Source organism: Protopterus annectens, chromosome 2.part2 (assembly GCF_019279795.1).
Source record: "Protopterus annectens isolate FY-2018-M chromosome 2.part2, PAN1.0, whole genome shotgun sequence".
Classification (NCBI taxonomy): domain Eukaryota; kingdom Metazoa; phylum Chordata; order Ceratodontiformes; family Protopteridae; genus Protopterus; species Protopterus annectens.
The window spans coordinates 36,905,293-36,925,292 of record NC_056730.1 but is presented as its reverse complement, the minus strand read 5'-3'; the positions used below and the strand labels follow the sequence as shown (position 1 = coordinate 36,925,292).

The following is a 20,000-nucleotide window of genomic DNA, read 5'->3' as shown; positions in this document are numbered from 1 at the left end:
GCTGATCACTAATCATCACCTCCCTTCTTAACCTTGCTTCCACTACTCTTTCCCATAACTTCAAGCTGTGACTAATCAGTTTTATCCCTCTGTAGTTACTGCAGCGCTGCACATCACCCTTATTCTTAAAGATAGGTACCAAAACACTATTTCTCCACTCCTCAGGCATCCTCTGACTTTCCAAAATTTCATTAAACAATCTAGTTAGAAATTCCACTGCCATTTCTCCTAAGCACCTCCATGCTTCCATTGGTATGTCATCTGGGCCAACAGCCTTTCCATTCTTCATCCTCTTCATAGCTGCCCTTACTTCCTCCTTGCTAATCTGTTTCACTTCCTGATTCACTATCCCCACATCATCCAACCTTCTCTCTCTCTCATTCTCTTCATTCATCAGCCTCTCAAAATACTCTTTCCATCTACTCAACACACTCTCCTCTCTTGTGAGTACCTTTCCCTCACTATCCTTTATCACCCTTACATGCTGCACATCTTTCCCAGCTCTGTCCCTCTGTCTTGCTAATCGGTACAGGTCCTTTTCTCCCTCTTTAGTGTCCAATCTCTCGTACAACTCTCCATATGCCATATCCTTAGCTTTCGCCACCTCTCTCTTTGCCATGCGCCTCATCTCCTTATACTCATGTCTACTTTCTTCATCTCTTTGACAATCCCACTTGTTCTTCGCCAGCCTCTTCCTCTGTATACTCTCCTGTACTTCCTCATTCCACCACCATGTCTCCTTATCCTCCTTCCTCTGTCCAGATGTCACACCAAGCACCTTTCTAGCAGTCACCCTTACTAGTTCTGCTGTAGTTACCCAGCTATTCGGTAACTCTCCACTGCCTCCCAGTGCCTGTCTTAACTCTTCCCTAAACTCCACTTCACAATCACCCTTTTTTAACTTCCACCATTTAATCCTTGGCACAGCTTTCACACTCCTCCTCCTCTTCTTGATCACCAATGTCATTCTACATACCACCATTCTATGCTGTTTAACTACACTTTCCCCTGCCACCACTTTACAGTCTCCAATCTCCTTCAGACTGGCCCTCCTACATAATATATAATCAACCTGTGAGCATCTTCCTCCACTCTTGTACGTCACCCTATGCTCCAGCCTCTTCTTAAAATACGTATTCACCACAGCCATGTCCATCCTTTTCGCAAAATCCACAATCATCTGACCTTCTGCATTCCTCTCCTTAACACCATACCTACCCATCACTTCCTCATCCCTCTGTTCACTTCACCAACATGCCCATTAAAGTCCACTCCAATCACTAGTCTCTCACCCTTGGGTACACTCACCACAACTTCATCCAACTCACTCCAAAATTTCTCTTTCTCATCCATCGCACACCCAACTTGTGGAGCATATGCACTAACAACATTCATCATTACACCATCAATTTCGAGCTTCATAAACATCACTCGGTCAGACACTCTCTTCACGTCTAAAACACTCTTGGCATATTGTTCCTTTAGTATAACCCCTACCCCATTTCTCCTGCCATCCACACCATGATAAAACAATTTGAACCCGTTTCCTAAACACCTGGCCTTACTTCCCTTCCATCTGGTCTCTTGCACACACAATATATCAACCTTCCTTCTCTCCATCATATCAGCTAGCTCTCTTCCTATACCAGTCATACTGCCAACATTCAAAGTTCCTACCCTCACTTCTACACTCCTAACCTTCCTCCTATCTTCCTGCCTTTGGGCATGCCTTCGCCCTCCTCTTCTCCTTCGGCCAACAGTAGCCCAATTTCCGCCAGCACCCTGTTGGCTAACAGTACTGGTGGCGGTCGTTGTTAACCCGGGCCTCGACCGATCCGGTATGCAATTATGAAAAGTTCTCCGCATCAGTAATTTTTGGCAGAAGTTTTACGCCGGATGCCCTTCCTGACGCAACCCTCCCCATTTATCTGGGCTTGGGACCGGCACAAATAAATGCACTGGCTTGTGCATCCCCAGTGGCTGGGTTACCAAAACCTAAACACTCATATTTATAAAACCTGTAAACCAATGAAATTAATTTGTCGATCAATCAAGTCAAGCCTTAAAGTTATACTTTTCATATATATGGCAAAGTCAATGAACAATACAATGAAAACATCAAAAAAGCATCTATCTATAATTAAGACAGAACTAAATATAAATCATGAAACATATACATCTAAAATATCTAATGAGTCTCAGCGGTCCAATAGTACATGATGAAATTATACAATTTCTAACATATATTAAAAAAACAGTATAAAAACTATATGACACTATTATATCTGGGACACAGGCACCTGAGGGACATGATTGCACAAGAGCCATGTCAGTCTAATGATGTATATTATATAATAACTAACATGCATGAGGAAAAGAGGCAACACTAATCTAGCTATAAGAACTAAAGAGTGTAGAATATATATAAATTCAAAGATGCCTATCAGGCTGGTCTAACTAATAACCAGCCTCCTAGATTTCAAAACAGGTGTCAATGAAGCTCTTTCATTGAGGCCACTACCTCGATCTAGGAGGCTGGGTGCCTGGCATTCCTCCAGTATTGTGATTGGTCCTTTAGGGAGGGAGAGAGGAGTAAAGTTGGCACTGAATTTGTCAGCCAGTATGTTGGCAATATCTGTTGGCTTAGTATAGGAGGTACCACTGTGCAGTAACTCAGAGCAAACCTGGGTATTGCCGTGGAGATTCTTGATATAACTATATAAGGCTTTGTGGTTGTTTTTAGTGTCTGCCTCAATTCTGCCTTCATAGCTGGCTTTAGAGGCTTTGAGAAGGGATCTCATCTTTTTGTTGAGGCTAATAAGGGTATTTTTCCAGTCTTGGGACTTCACCTATTTCTACAACAGTTTCTTCCTTCTGTTGTAGAGTTTATTAATGGCAGGGGACCACCAGATTGGCTTCCTTTTTTTGGAGGAGAGCATCTTGGTTCTGTTGGGTATGGCTAGTTCCATGCATTTATTTACAGGTTTGTACAGTGCATTGGTGTATGATTCCACAGTCATGCATCTGTTTTCCATTGACATGGGTGCTATGAAGTTAGCCACCTCTGTTTTTTGGAGCCCAGAGTCAGCTTTAGAGCAGTTTTTCATGGTGGTTACCTTTTGCGGGATGTGTGGGTGAGATGTGGATTTCCATGGTGATTAGTTTGTGGTTGGATCTAACCAGGGTGGAACTGACTATTGGTGTAGAGCATGGGCACCCATGTTTTTAATAACCAGGTCAAGGATGTTGCTTCCTGTAGTGGGGGTAAGAATGAACTGGCCCAGGGCATTGGAAATGATGAATTCCAGGAAGCGTTTGGCCAGCTTATTGGTGCATGAGTAGTTTTCCCAGTTGATGGAGGAGTAGTTGAAGTCACTTAGTATGAGAGTGTTGGGTTGGACCCTAATAGTTTCCAGACTGCTTAGGAACATGGAGTGAGAGTCTTGGGACATGGCTGGGGACCTATAGGCTATGACCTGAATCGCCGTCTTACCCAATGTTAGTTGTACCTGAAGTACCTCAGGCGTGTTATGCTGGGCTACTACTCTGGAGGTGTGCATATCCTTTATGAATATGGAGACACCACCACCTTTGGAGCTTCTGTCCATGTTCTGGGGCTGAAAGGTGTGGAATGAGTTATAGCCTGGTAGTGCAGGGGTGCTTTCTGCTGCTTTAAACCAGGTCTCCGTTACAGCACAAATGTCAATGTTCTCCATTTTGAGGAGTGCTTCAAGCAAGTGCATCTTGAGATTTAGACTTGTAGCATTGAGCAACATGACCCTCAGATTACATTTATTTATAGCTGTTATGGTGGTAATTTGGTCTTTGGAAAATCTCCTAAAAAAGGCACTATAGGGATGGCAAGAGCCTTAGCCAGTATCTGGAAACCCAGGGTGACAGATGCAGGCCAAAGCATTGAGGTCTGTCAGTGATGTCATTCCAAGCAGATAGATACTGGATCCCCTTAAAATGACACCAGAAACTTAGCCAATTGTTAAAGTCAATAATTATCTGCTTGTACTGCGGTATCATTTTGAGCGATGGTAGGATGCTGCTCAGGGCTAGGATCATACCTGCCTGGGCCACATAATCCGAGAGCTCCTCCATGTCTCTTTTCATGTAGTCCAGGTTGGTGCATCTCAGGTCATTCACACCCACATGGCCAGTGACAGAGTCATACTTATTGGGGAGTGACCTGAGTGCATGTCTTATGTGTCAGATTCTGGCACCTAATAGACAGCTGAATGTTACCTTCTCCTCTAACTGTATATTATCTGTATATTGTCTGTACACTGTCATTCTATGTGTAATCTTGTTAATTTTTGTAAAAATTCTGCGGAGCTTTTCTCCCCAGGCCTTCTCTGAATGGGAGTTTAGCTAAACCCATTTGGACTTTCCTAGTAAACAAAGGAAAAATAAAATAAATAAATAACAGCCACCTGTTAGTCTCTCTTGCACTATCCACTAGTTAAAAAAAGAACAAATTAATGATTTATAACCATGGATTTTCACTTTCCTACCACAGCCAGCTTGGTGGAGTTCAGCATCCTTAGTCAATGTAGCAACTGCCTCATGCATATAGGCAGTAACCTAATTCTAAAGCAAACCAATATGGCAAATGAGAGATGTAGTTACACATTTTCACTGGAGATGAGGCTCTCACTTACCAACACAAACACCACCAAACAGGTTATCAGTGACACAAACTCTACACCCTCTACACATGGTATAGACCCACATATGCTCAGGCTCTTTAATTTAATCTTCCAGAACCTCAAAGACTTCCCAGATGTCACACCCAATGCAAGTATTATCAGCAACCTCTGGAGCACTCTGCTAAGGCAACATCCACCAGGGCACATACATCATCATCAGGTGTCTCAACCTCTAAGCCCATAAGGCAAACCACCAGACAACACAATATTTCAGTCATAGAAGACTCTATTTTGAGACACACAGATGTGCCACTCACCAGGGTGAGTAAGAAGAGAGTCATGGACAGCTGCCTGTCATGGGCAAGGATCCACCAGATCAGGTATGCACTGAAATCTCTGCACACACAAGTACCAGTATGACTCCATCATAGTCCATGTGGGTGTAAATGACCTGAGACATACCTCACTGGAGTTTATCAAGAGATACATGATAGAGCTCTCAGATGGTGCATCATAAGTCGCTGTGAGCCTAGCATTGAGCAGCATTGTACCTTCTCCAAGAATGATGCCTTAGTACCAACAGAAGATAATTGGCCTTAATAATTGACTTAGTTTTTAGTGTCACTCCAAGGAGGTACTATATTAATCTCCTTTGACAGGGATGGTCTGTACCTATCTTCCCTAGGTTTTTGAATACTGGCTAAAGACTTGCCCACCCCTTAGTATAATTTTCAGGCATTGCCAACCTGATATACCTACCAACATAGCTAAACCAACTCAGAATAATGTAAAGGTTTTACTGCTCAATGCCAGGAGTCTGGACAAGAAGTTCCACTCTCTCCAAGCTCATTTCATGCTGGAGAATATATACATCTGTGCAGTTACTGAGACTTGGTTTGAAGCTGCAGATGGCATCCCAGCAGTGCAAGGTTAAAATGTTTTCCACACATTTAGAATAGCTATTGCACCGGCAGGATTTAAAGGTGAAGGAGTCTCAGTTTACATCAAACATGAACACATCTCAAGGCTGGTCAAACAGAATGTTGCAATAGGTAGATTCCCATTCCATGTACTTGCAAGCAATAGGTCCCCTCCATGACCTAGGAAGCCATACCACTTACTTGAATGTACTACAAAGTACTCATGGATGACTTTAACTACCCCAAACATTAACTGGAATCATACACAACCTCAAACATGCAGGCCCAAAGATTCCAGGACTTTGTTAACATAAACATCCTTGAACAACTAGTCTGCACACCCACCATTGGTGGAAATATCCATAACCTGGTCCTCACAAACATGAGGGAATGATGTACTCCCCTAGTGTAAAGTCCTCATTGGTCAGGTTAGGCCACAAAGCTATCTCCTTCACAGGAACAGGCTTCCCATCCATTTGAAGCAAAGCTCACTCCTAACCCTAATCAAATATAATTTGAATCAATGGATGGGAAGTCACAAATTTAGTTTTGGTTTGGCACCTATATCCATAGACATGGACAGCATGTGAACAGTTAATGTGCACAAACCTGTAGCAGAACTGTAAAATTCCTTGGGGTATTGACACATCAACAATATTTTGGTAAATTTGGGGTAAGCTTTACTAGGCTTAAAGGGTTCACATGAAGATAGTCAAGTAACTCCCTATGAACCTAGGAATAACACACTACTTGAATTAATGTATAGGCTACTACATAGGTTCATAGGTTTATAGATTAGTACTAGGCTAACTGCCCTAGTGAGCCATTTTAAGCCTAGCCAGTTATCCCTTGTGAGACTCAAACCCTGCACCTTGTGTTTACAAGGCAAACATCTTAACCATTAGGCCACCATCCCAACCCCAGTAAACAACCTCTGCAAAGCACAAACCCAGGACCCTGTACACTACAGTCACAGAAGTTAACCACTAAGCCATCATAACAGTAGAAAGGAAACACAGGCTCTGATGAGATGAGACATTAACTTACTAATTATACCAGCAGGAGATCAATATTTCCAAGAAAGAGAAGTTCAGTTAGGTCTTTCAGGTGGAAAACTACACTGAATGGTAGCATACATGATGTAGTACTGAAACTAAACTACAATTTAAGTAAGTAGCTGCTTTTCTGGGAAGTTACGTATTTCTGGTTACCCAGAATGCCTTGCTGATGAATGTAAAACATTGCCTGAAGTCGTATATAAACCCTGAGAACAAAGTGAAACTAAAGCACTAGTTATCACATCCAGTCTCTGGTTCACCTTCACTCTCTCAAACAGATATACATGCATTCACATACATACATACATTGTTAAATAAACTCCTTGGTGGTATAGTGAGTCTGAATACTCTTCAACTAACATCTGTCATGATCCTTTCAACTACTCCTTCAGCAGTATTATGTTTTTCCCTACAATAAACTTTTTTTTACCTAGGACTGCTTAGATCCCACTCTGTTTCACAGTTTGCTTTTCAAGTACTTATAATTTAAAAGACCATCTTAGAACAGTCGTCCAAGAGCTGAGAGAGGTGGAACTGCTCTGCTATGATGCCATTCAGAGCCATAACTCCACCTGTAGGGTATAAAGGTAAATCCATGGATGACACCAACAATGACTGCCATTCCTGCATTTACACATCCAGGAGGAAGGACATGGGTGTGGGGCCACCTACTACAAGGGAATTTATCTTGTCACTTCTTTGCTCAAGAATCAGCGACAAAACCAAAAATAATGATAGACAAAGGTCCAAGATCAAACACAGTTTTTAACTATTAAGGCTTTCTTTAGTTATGTTAGGAACCTGGGTGATTTCCAGATATGCTCAGAATTAGTCCAAAATGACAAAAAATACACCGAACCCATAGACATTGCCAACATCCTAGCTGACAGGTTCAGCGCAAACTCCCCCCCCTCCCCACCAAAAGGGCAAATATCTATCCCAGCAGAGTGCTGCCCCCCTGACATCTCAGATGCTCAGGTAAGAGCCGCCCTCTCCAAAGCAAAAAACACAGCATCAATGGGACCAGACGGTGTCCTGGGCTGCGTCCTACATGAACTCCAAGAAGAGCTAAACCCAAACATAAAACTACTGTTCAGTCTCAGCCTTACTACAGGATATGTGCCCAAAGAGTGGCGTACAGCAACAGTGGTCCCTCTCCATAAAGGTGGTGCCTCAACAGATCCTGGAAACTATCGCCCCATAAGCCTGACTAGCTTAGTCTGCAAAGCTGTGGAAAGGATCATCATGGACCTCATAAATATGGTTAGAATTGCTGGAGCCATGTCAGACTCCAAACCAGTTACAAGTGGTGTCCCACAAGGCTCAGTCCTGGGACCTCTCTTGTTTGGTATATATTTCTCGGAGGTACAGGCCAACACGGAAGGACTGTGGCTGACCAAGTTCACAGATGACTGCAAACTGGGCGCCATAATTGACTCTCCAGCCGACACAAGCATTCTCCAAAAGGGCCTCATAGAAACAGACAACTGGTGCCAGAGCCATGGCCTCAAGCTAAATGCCAAAAAGTGTATAGTCATCCCCTTTGGCAAAAACAAAGTGGCCACAAATTACCACATAGGTGGTAATCCATTAAGTACAGAAGAAGTAATTTGGGACCTGGGGACCCAAGTTGATAGCAATCTCTCATTTGATAACCACGTGGCCAAAGTGGTTAGAAAAACATTTTATATAGCCCACCTAATCATGAAGGGATTCACATCTAGATCAGGGGACGTCATCGTGCCTCTTTACTCATCCCTCATCAGGCCCATAATTGAGTACAATGCCCCTTTTGGGATGTACCTTACCAGACACCTGCAGCAATTGGAAAAACACCAAATGTACCTCACCAAGAGGATCAAAGGGCTCAAACAGATGCCATATGCTGCCCGGTTAAAGAAACTCCAGCTCTACTCAGTGGCATACCACCTGTTCAGAGGCGATCTGTGCCTGACGTATAAAGCCATGTCCAACCCGGAATTAATGGACATGCTGCACCTCAGAAAATCCAAATCCCATCGAGCTACGTGCTCGAGAGACTTGAACCTCAGCACTGAAATAAATAGGACATGCTGGAGGGACAGATTCATAACCCAGAGGCTCCCTTCACTCTGGAATAAAATCCCAGTCCAGGTTAGGCAGAGTCCCTCATTGACTCTCTTCAAGAGGAATCTTGATGAGTGGATGGGAGATTGTAGGTATACCCCGGGTATTACTTCTGTGTCACTGTTAGACAGAGGCACAGTATACTAACCTCGAAAAAGGGCATAGCAAAATAAATTTAAAATGGGTGGCGAAAGCCAAACACATTCTGGCTAGGCTTATAAATGCCCTATGGCAGATAGCCTAGTATGAACCTGTGAACCTATGAACCTATGAACTGAAATTCACTTAAAAATGTAATACAACAGCAGTTTTTTGTATTAATATGTATTATCTGAACCATAATAAGTATGAAACATTATCGCAATCAAGACAAAATATGAGACAAAATCAGAAACATTCTGGTAGGCATTTTGCTTCTAGGGGTTTGTGACTACTCCATTCACCATTAGTAGGGCTTTCGCTACTCCCCTACCCTATCCCCAATTCCCACCCACCTTTCCCTTCTTTTATACAAACCCAAACTCTCCTTCAGCAGTATCATGTTTTTCCCTGCAGTGAACTTTTTTAACTAGGCCTTAGATCCCACTCTGTTTCACAGTTTGCATTTCATGTACTTATAAATTGAGACATCATTTTAGAACAGTCATCCAAAACCTAAGAGAGGTGGAATTGCTCAGTACCCATTTGACCATTCTCCTCTATCCCTCCACTTAAACACAGCTGTTCATCTTTATCTTCCACTAAACATGCCACCAGTCAACTTTCATCCCTTCCTTATCTACTCTACCAAGCACCTCCTTCTCCACACACACTCTACTCTCCCACACCTCACAAATAACCCAACCAATAGCCGCAATGATATTCCACACTCTTCTATATAACAAATCCCTCTTTACCATCCAATTGTCTGTCATCACCTCTCCCTCCACGTAAACACATTTACAGGTACTCTTCTTATACTACTCCAATTACAACTCGTCCTAGCCAGTCCTAAACAACTCCCCCCACTGTTCCTTCTCTTTTCTAATCTCTAATTTTAATCTCCCTTAGTTTTTACTCTTTTTAACACATTTACTCTATCCTTTTTGTCTCTTGCAAAGATGGTCTACATAACTCTAACAATATTTCTCACCTTACTATGTAACCTTACAGACTACCATCAGCAGTCACAGCTAGAATCAGCCCACCAAACAACATCCATACCACTAAACAAGGCCACCATTTCCAAACCTTAATTGCACCATACCTCTTCAAAGACTCTGTCAATCTGTACTACAAATATATAATTTTTGAATGCAGTCAGACCCATCCAAATCTAAAAGCAAAAAATAAACATTGCCTCAAAAAGAACATCCCTGTCTTGCCTGTACTGTCATAAAATATCTCATTGTGGAGACATCAACACAAATCCAGGTCCAATCAATCACCATAACACAACTTGAAAAATCACCTCCCACCTCAATACTGCAACACCCATTTTCCTCACACAAAAAAACAAAAACTACACATAGTATCATTAAACATGCATAGTATATGTAATGACATTACAGAGATTCATGCATGGATATAGTAATATACTCTAGATATTATGGCTATTACCAAAACACAGTTAAAGCCCAACATAAAAAACATTGAAATACTTCTCCTGGGTATAACAACATAAAACAGACTAAATCCTCAAAAAAGCTGTGGGTATAGCCATCCTATACTCCACCTTATATGAATTAAATCTTTTCAACAATAATATTCCCAAAGTCCACAAGTCAGAAATACTCATTCCATACCTCAACGTAAATAGTAAAAAACAACTTCATATCATTGCCCTCTATACCTCCCTGGAAACAATATAAATACTTTAAAAGGTATCCTTCACTGGATATCCAATGCCTTTCCTAATGAAAAAAGTGTATAGGGAAACATAAATATACTGACTGGCATAACATTACATCCAAGTTTCCCAGCTTTAGTATTAACTTACATGGCATTACATGGCTAATCACCTCACACAGTAGATGTAATTCAATTTATGGCAAGAGCTCCACCCTAGACTGGATAATAGTGTCTGACATTCCTAAATATACCACCCCAAAAACCACTGCAAACTCCCTTAGTGACCATCATGTTAAACAACACAACTACAGATGGACCCATAATCTCACAAATTTCAGCTCAGACACCTTCAAATCAGCACTAGAATCCATCAACTGGTCTAACCCAAAAATCCTTTGCATGGATAAAGTACTCCTCATTTTCAATACAATATACTTAAATATTCTAAATAACTTAGCACCTCTTAGAGGAAAAAGAGTGAAAACCATTCATGATTCCTGCCTAACAGTATTAGAAATGTTATGCACAACAATGATAAGGCTTGGAATAATGATGAATGAACAAAACACGAAAACTTCTGCAGGAGTTTAAAGAAGCCTTTCAATAATATGTAAACAGTGATTAAAAAGCCATAATATATCCAGGAACAAAAACCAATCCAAATCATTCACCTAACCTCTACCCTTGCTATCCCATTGAATGCCTTCTTCATAGAAAGCAGATAGCATAGTTGCATTTACCAAAACAACCCTAGCATCCATAATTCCCCTACCCCAAATCTCTCTCACTATTACACTACCTTTCAGCTTAAAAACTGCCCCTACTTCATATATAAAAAGTTATTTCAGAATCTCAAACAATCCACTGATAATGTCCCACCTAAATTTCTCAAGATAGCAGCCAGTGTTATAGCATATCCAGTATCTGTCCTTGTAAATAGCCCATTACAAGAATCCTATGTTCCTTTCCTCTGGAAAAAGTCACATATAACCCCACTACATAAACAGGTACCTGAACAGAAATATACAGCTTTAGACTCATTAATATCTGATCCTGTCTCAACAATATTGGGGAAAGTATCCAGAGGCAACTTCTTCAAACCTTCTTCAACAGCAACAACTTTTGACATGCACAAAACATGGCTTCCACTCGGCATACAGAACTATCACTGCACTAATCCTTACTAGACGCCATCAACAAAGCTAGGAACAATGGTAAATTTTGTATCCTTTTACTCCTAGACCTATTTATGGCCTTTGACATGGTATCACATAGCAAATTCCAACACAAAATGTCTTCCCTTGGCCAGTCACATGTTACTCTCACCTGGTTCAGAAGCTGCTTGTCTTGACAGTCAATAATATGTTAAATGGCTCTGTATTCCCTTTCTTGTCAGTTACCATAGATATACACCAAGACTCTATGCTTGGCCTTTTGTTGTTTGATATATCCCCAACAATCTCTATATTTCATACCAACAAGCCTTTTTCATACAATGCACAGATGATTCAGCTCTTACTTGCTCCTCTGATAGCCCAACCCATCTTCAAAAATAACACAAGAAACATTTAACTTCGTTAAAGGCTGGCTCTAATATGCTCAATTATTGTTCCATCCTAAAAAATAAACTTATTTTTTTCCATATCACATAACCTTGGCAAAATTAACTTCAAAATTATCTCCCTAAATAACATGACTCAAGGTAGACACTTTGGAGGTACAGTACACCAAGACACTTGAAAATAAAATATTTTAATACAGACAAGAAAAATCACACAAATGCATTAACTGAATGACCGCGTTTTCATCCTGTCCTCAGGACTTCATCAGATACTAAGCTAACTATACTCTAATCGTGTATACCCTTAACAATTGACCCTAAATACAAATTAAAAACAATTATCACCAACACTTGCTCATTTAAAAAGACATACACATAATGTAGCTAATATACCTAATATCTAACAATATATGCTAATTTCAAAATTGACAACCTTAAGCATACGTATATACCCAATCCATAATGTTAATTCACAACTAAAAGATGAACAATATTGAATAATAGAAGAACTATTAAGAATAAAAACTGTCAGAAACATCTTAAATAAACTCATAAGTGTCCAAGATATTTTTGCAAAAATATGCTAAATGCAATTTAATAAATATTAGAATATTGATCATTTAAAATTTTTAAACAACAGTGATGTTGTTGTTGTGTCTTTCGGCTTTTCCTGGTTAGGGGTCACCACAGCGGAACTCCGGTCCACTAATGATTGGCAGTAGATTTTTACGTGCCGACTAGACGGGCCTGATGCACAACCTTCAACGAAGGAACGCCTATTCACGCATGTCGCCACACAGAAGATGCTCTAACTGAGAATCGAACGGGGCAACGTCTTACTGTGAGGCAACAACACTACCGCAGCACCAACAACAGTGATGTAATAAACATAAAAACATTTGTACCATTAGGACAATACTGCCATCTAGTGCTCTAAAATGTATACTATCTTTCTTTTAAAAAATGAAATAACACATTTTTAAAAACTTAACACCCATTATGTATGGAAAAGTGGTACATCTCTGTTTGTAGGAACAGTCAGACTGGAGGAAAAAACTTTTAATACCAACATATTTTTTTCTTTTTTCCTGTGTCTAAATATGTACTAAAGTAACTAAAACTACAATTACAACCTAGCTGCTCTAAGTTTAAGGACTGGGGTCTTCTGACCTATGCAACTGTGGTTCTCCCTTCTTTTAGAAATGTCCAGAGGCAATTACCACAAGCTTCTCACTAATCACAGAAGAACAGGCATGTTTGATATACTCCAGCATCAATAATTTTTAATTGCTTGGATGACAAAGTTTTAATTCCTTTACCTTTTTACTGAGGCTATGCGTAGGTACTAATAGAGGTAAGAAAGTGTACTACTAGGAAATCATATGTTAACACATGGAAAAGGTGTTCTAGTAGGTGCCAACAACATAACCAGCACCCATTCAGGGATAGTTGTTCTCTGGTTCTCCAAAATTTGTGTGAATTACTGTCCTCTGAAGTATAGGCCAACACTAAGGGTCTCTGGCTAACAAAGTTCGCAGATGACTGCAAACTGGGAGCCATTATTGAATCCCCAAATGATGTGGATATTCTACAAAAGGACCTTACAGAAACAGATGCTTGGTGCCAGAGCCATGGGCTCAAGCTCAATGCCAAGAAGTGTATAGTTATCCCCTTTGGGAAAAAACATGTCCCCATGAATTACCACATAGGTGGCAGTATACTAAACACCGAAAGTGTGATAAGAGACTTAGGAACACAGGTGGACAGTGGTCTCACCTTTCATAACCGCATTGCCACAACAATCAGGAAATCCTTCTATGTGGCACACCTCATCACTAAGGGCTTTTCATCCAGAAAAAAGGAGGTCATTGTCCCACTGTACTCATCCCTCGTTACACCCATCATAGAGTACAACACCCCGTTTGGTATGTACCTCACAAGATAGCTGCAACAACTGGAAAGACTGCAGAAACACCTCACTAAAAGAATCACAGGCCTAAAGTAGATGCCCTATGCTGACCGACTAAAAAAAACTCCAGCTATACTCTGTCACATATCGTCTACTCAGAGGCGATCTCTTCTCAACATACAAGGCCATGTCAAACCCAGAGCTGTTGGGCATGCTACACTTAAAGAAATCCCAATCTATCAGAGCCACATGCTCCAGGGACCTAAACCTTGTCATCACAATGAACAAAACATGCTGGAGGGATAGGTTCCTGACCCAGAGACCCCCATACTCTGGAATAGACTGCCCATACATATCAAGCAGAGTGCCTCCTTGGCCCTCTTCAAAAGAAACCTTGACAACTGGATGGGAGATAGGAAATTTACCCCGGGGATCATATCAGTCACCCTACTAGGCAGGGGTCCAGGGAAGTAAATATTGTGGGAAGAAATAGCCAGGGAATTGTTATGGCTAGGCTTGTATAGGCCCTATAGCCTAGTACCAACCTATGAACCTATGAACTTATGGACTTTCTAATTCCTTTATCAAGGTTCACATATTGGCCATTTCAGCAGGTGTGCCCAGAGATCCTTCTCTTTCAAGGCAGTCCCATGTCAAAATGTTTTTGGAAGGTTTTTTTGTGTAAGAGGCCTCTTAGAAGGTTTGTGGCCTCTCCTTGGGATCTTAATTTTGTGTTTACAGAACTTAACACTTGCTCCATTTGAACCACCTAATCTGGCTGGCTTGAGGTTCATATCATGGAAAACAATTTTACTGATTGTTCTGACCTATTTAAAAAGGGTATCTGAATTACAAGCTCTTATTGTGAGTCACCCCAACCTCATTTTCCATAGAGATGGAGTTTCTTTGAGAACTAATCCTTCATTTATGCCTAAAGTGGTACCAGTTACTTCAATTCAAACTATCCATCTCCCCATTTTCTTTCCTAAACCTAAAAATGAGGGAGAAAGGATACTCCATACCTTGGATGTCCACAGACAACTCAACCAAATCTTTTAGACTTCGGATTGATTGTTCACAGCTTTGTCAAAACAGACTGTTTCCAAATGGTTTTCTATGACTATTACCTTTTGTTATACTCACCATAACAAAACTATTCCAGGAAAGGTCAACGTTCATTCTACCAGGGCCTTGGTTTCATCTATAGCTTTTTGGAAAGGGTTGAATTCTAGAAGTATTCCAGAAGCTGGTAGTTAGTCCTTTGTACATACTTTTACAAAGCACTATAAGCTTGATTCCTTCACTAGGTCCAGAGCTAGCTTTTCTAGGACCATTCTCCAGGGGCACCTTCTCCTTCCACCTCCCAAGTATAATTAGCTATGGTCATCTACTCTTATAGCTATGGCTACTGCAACAGTGACCAGTACAAGGAACACAGTACAGTTGTGTAAGGTAAACTTACCATAATAGTAGATGTTCAAATGATCTTTGCTGCTGTAGCTGCACACTCCCTCCAGGGTGTGGATATATATTTTTTTCTCTTAGAATTGTGCTTTCTGGGCTCAGCCTCCCGTTCTCTGCTGGCAGAAAAGCTCTGAAGGGCTTCATACCCAAACTTGTCTTTTTAATCAGGTCAGTTCAAAATGCCTGATGGCTTGGGTGCATAAAAAGTGCCCTGAAGCTTTGGAAGCTGGCTGGTTATTATACCCTTAGCAGGATATAACCTATATATAGGATTTAGTAGCTCCTATTATACTCCTAAAACCTATGATCTACAACATATTTAAGTGCTTCTTAACCATATGCTGACAATGTTAATCAGGAATTTTGTACATTTTATCTAAAAAAACAGATGAAAGCCATTTACAGACCTAATTTGAGATATCAGAAATGTTATATATTTGTCTAAAGAATCAGAAAGCAATATATAAAACGTTTTTCTGCATTTGTTTCTGAGCAGTAGGTTGCATCCTCTGATACAAGAACAGGAGGCACTTCATCTTAAAATATCCCAAGTCTCTCTTAAAATATCACAAGTCTCTCTTCATTGCAAAGTGTTAATTTACTGGAATAACTATAACCATTTCTTACTGCAGGTTAGAATGATATTAAGATATATACGATTTCCCTTTTTAAGAACTTGCTCAACAATATTTCAGCATGTATCTGGATCTTTATTTTATCATTGTACTACATAGTTTTATATTTTTCCAGGCCTGGCTGTTATAAGTTTTTTTTTTTTTGTTATTTAATTATGTGCTAATATATATTATTAAATACTTTCTTAAAGAACTACTTAGAGTTAGAACTGATGTACAGACCATCATTTGTCTTAAACAAAAACAAACATTAAAAATGATGTTTGGTCTCTTTTTATAAGAGCTTCCCAGCTTACTTAATATTCAATCATGTTCTCTTTGATGAACACAGATGATGGAATTGGTGATATCTGCGAAGGTGACTTTGACCAAGACAAAGTAATTGACAGGATCGATGTTTGCCCTGAAAATGCAGAGATCGCACTGACTGACTTCAGAGCTTATCAGACTGTGATTTTAGATCCTGAAGGTGATGCTCAAATTGATCCAAATTGGGTGGTTCTGAATCAGGTAAATAGTTAATTGTTTTTAGCTTCTGTTGACGGCGTCAGTCCTACTGAGCATAGACTATTTTTATCTGAGACCTCAGGTGGTATTCATACTGACTGATGAAAATGTAGCCGGGGCATCAGGGAAATACAAGAGAAATTTTTAAAATATTGTTATGTGAACTGTGTGAAAAATATTGGGGGTAGATATGGGCACGTCTTACTTGGTAAATAATGGTTTAATGTTGAGACTGTGAAAAAATAAAGCATGTGTTATTTATGGAGAAACATAGACCAATTTATGGATGCAGTAGGGCTTAATATTTTTTTCAGATTTTGTTCAGAGAATTTTATTATTTTGTTTTACTGTTTTTATTATTTTGTAAATCTTATTTTTGAGTATAACACTGTTGGAGTACATACCGAATATGTGTTAATAAAGCATCCCCTACTCTTTTTTTTTTTTTTATAAGTAACAAAGGATCTTTTATACCACCCTGAGCAATCACAAACTCAGGCAAATGGGACCACAGTTTAATGTGCCATCTGTGATCCAAGCCTTGTTTCTTTTTTCATATTTGCTCAGCAATCAAATGAAACATTTTGTAGCATAGCAAGCAAACTAACATAAGTGATCCTTACCAGAAGAAAGACAAACCTGAAGTATCAATGAAGAAAAAAGTATAGTTCTTTTCCTACAGTAGTAGAAGTGTATCACACTTAAAGCATTGTCCCTTACTGCCCTTTGACAACTGAAATTGTCATTTGCTTATGATGTACTCCAACTTTACACAGACAACCCTCTCCTCCTACCACCCAACACTACAATCTGTGAGAGATGCACTTATCTAGCCAAACTGGAGGTAAAGTTCTCTCCAACCAAGACTGAACTTGACAGTCATGAGGAGAAGGTAAACATTTGCACCACACCACACTCATCACATAGTCTCACTAAATCTACACCACCAAAATCCACACATAGTAACACAAAAACATTCGCGGAGGCTCTCAATAATAATCTGTCTAAGCAACAGAAACCTCCAAAGCAGAAACGCAAGAAACCTCCATCCCCCAACATAACCCAAATGACACACAGCCCACAGGCTGAGTGTGCCACTCAACCACAGCCAATAAGGCAAAACAAAGTACCCAACACACTAGTCATAGGTGACTCTGTAGTCAGGCACACTGATGTCCCACTCATCAGGCTAAACAAGGAGAAGGTTACTGTCAGCTGCCTGTCGGGTGCCAGGATCCGCCACATAACCCACACACTCAGGTCATTCCACAACAAGTACAAATATGACTCTGTCATTGTCCATGTTGTTGTGAATGACCTGAGATGTACCTCCCAGGACTACATGAAAAGAGACATGGAAGAGCTCTCTGCTCTTGTAGCCCAGGCAGGTATGACCCTAGCCCTGAGTAGCATTCTGCCATCGCCCAGAATGATACCGCAGTACAAGGACAAAATGATTGACTTCAACAATTGGCTAAGCTTCTGGTGTCATTCTAAGGGGATCCAGTATCTGTCTGCCTGGGATGACATGCTCAACAGACCACAGTGCTTTTCCACAGATGGCCTGCACCTGTCGCCGCTGGGATTCCGGATACTGGCTAAGGCTCTTGCTGCCCCTATAGTGCCTTTTTTAGGCAAGATTCAAATAACAAATTCACCACCATAACAGGAACAGGCAAGCAAAAGCTGAGGGTAATGTTACTCAATGCTAGAAGTCTAAATCTCAAAATGCACTCACTCGAGGCACTCCTTAAAATGGAGAACATCGATATCTGTGCAGTGACTGAGGCCTGGTTCAAGGCTCCAGAGAGCACCCCTGCACTACCAGGCTATAACTCATACCACACTTTTCGGCCATGTAACCTGGACCGGAACACCAAAGGCGGAGGTGTGTCCATATTCATTAAGGATATCCACACCTCCAGGCTAGTTGCTCAGCATAATGCATCCGAGGTTATCCAAGTGCAACTAACTCTGGACAAAACTGCAATCCAAATTGTAGCTTGCTACAGATCCCCCACCATGCCCCAGGATTCCCACTCCTCTTTTCTTGATGTACTGGAAAATATTAAGGTTCAACCAAACACCCTAATAATGGGCGACTTCAATTATTCCACCATTTACTGGGAAAACTACTCGTGTACCAACTCCTTAGCTCAACGCTTTCTGGAATTCATAAACTCCAATGCCCTGGATCAACTTATCCACATCCCCATCAGGGGCAACAATATCCTAAACCTAGTCATGACCAACATGAGTGACTGGTGTTCCACACCTGAAGTCAACTCCTTGTTGGTCCGATCCAACCATAAGCTAATCACCCTTGATATCCACATCCCGCCCCCACCCCTCATTAAGGTAACCACAGTAAAAAATTTCTCCAAAGCCAACTTCATACTTCTTAAGACAGAAGTGGTGTACTTCATGATACCCATGCAGATGGACAATACAGTTACAACTGCTGAATCCTACACAAATGCACTCTATAAGCACTTACACGAGTGCATGGATTGTGCTATCCCAAACAGAACCAAGACGCTATCTTCCAAAAATGGAAGCCAATCTGGTGGTCCCCTGCCATAAACAAACTGTACAACAGAAGGAAGAAACTGTTGCAAAAGAGAGTAAAATCCCATGAGTGGAGGAGCTCCCTGGTCAGCCTCAGTAAGAAGCTGAGATCCCTTATAAGATCCTCCAAAGCTAGCTACGAAAAAAAAATCTCCACTTATTCCAAGGACAACCACAAAGCATTCTATAGCTATGTCAAGAATCTCGATGGCAATACCCAGATCTGCTCTGAGTTACAGCACAAAGGCAAGAAAATTACAGAACCAACTGATATTGCCAACATCCTGGCAGATAGGTTCAGTGCTAACTTTACCCCCCCCCCCTCACCCCCTAAAGGGCCCATATCTATACAGGAAGAATGCAGAGTCCCTGTAATCACAACTATGCAGGTAAAAGCTGCACTCTCTAAAGCCAAAAACACAGCATCCATGGGACAGGACAAAATTCCAGGCTGCGTTTTACATGAACTTCAGAACAAACTGGCTCTCCACTTAAGCACCATGTTCAATAATAGCCTTGCATCAGGCTTTGTGCCCACTGAGTGGCGCACAGCAACAGTTATCCCACTCCACAAAGGGGAATCCACCACTGATCCCGGGAACTATCGACCTATTAGCCAGACGAGCCTGGTCTGCAAGGCCATGGAACATATCATCATGGAACTCATAAACAAAGACATTGGTAACATCCAAACTCTGGATCCCACCCAGTTCAGGTTTGTGAAAGGCAGATCATGCCTCCTGAACCTGATCGACTTCTTTGAGGCAGTCACCAAAGTCGAAGATGA

General features: G+C 41.0%; 1 protein-coding gene across 4 annotated transcripts in view; it reads left to right on the top strand.

Moving 5' to 3' along the window:
- The window catches only part of THBS4 (thrombospondin 4), a 972,706-nt gene that overhangs the window by 786,340 nt on the left and 166,366 nt on the right, over positions 1-20,000 (top strand). For all 4 annotated transcript variants that reach the window (XM_044063723.1, XM_044063722.1, XM_044063724.1 and 1 more), the window contains one exon: positions 16,470-16,648. In XM_044063723.1, the coding sequence (XP_043919658.1) occupies positions 16,470-16,648 (179 nt within the window). The remainder of the gene's footprint in view (positions 1-16,469; positions 16,649-20,000) is intronic.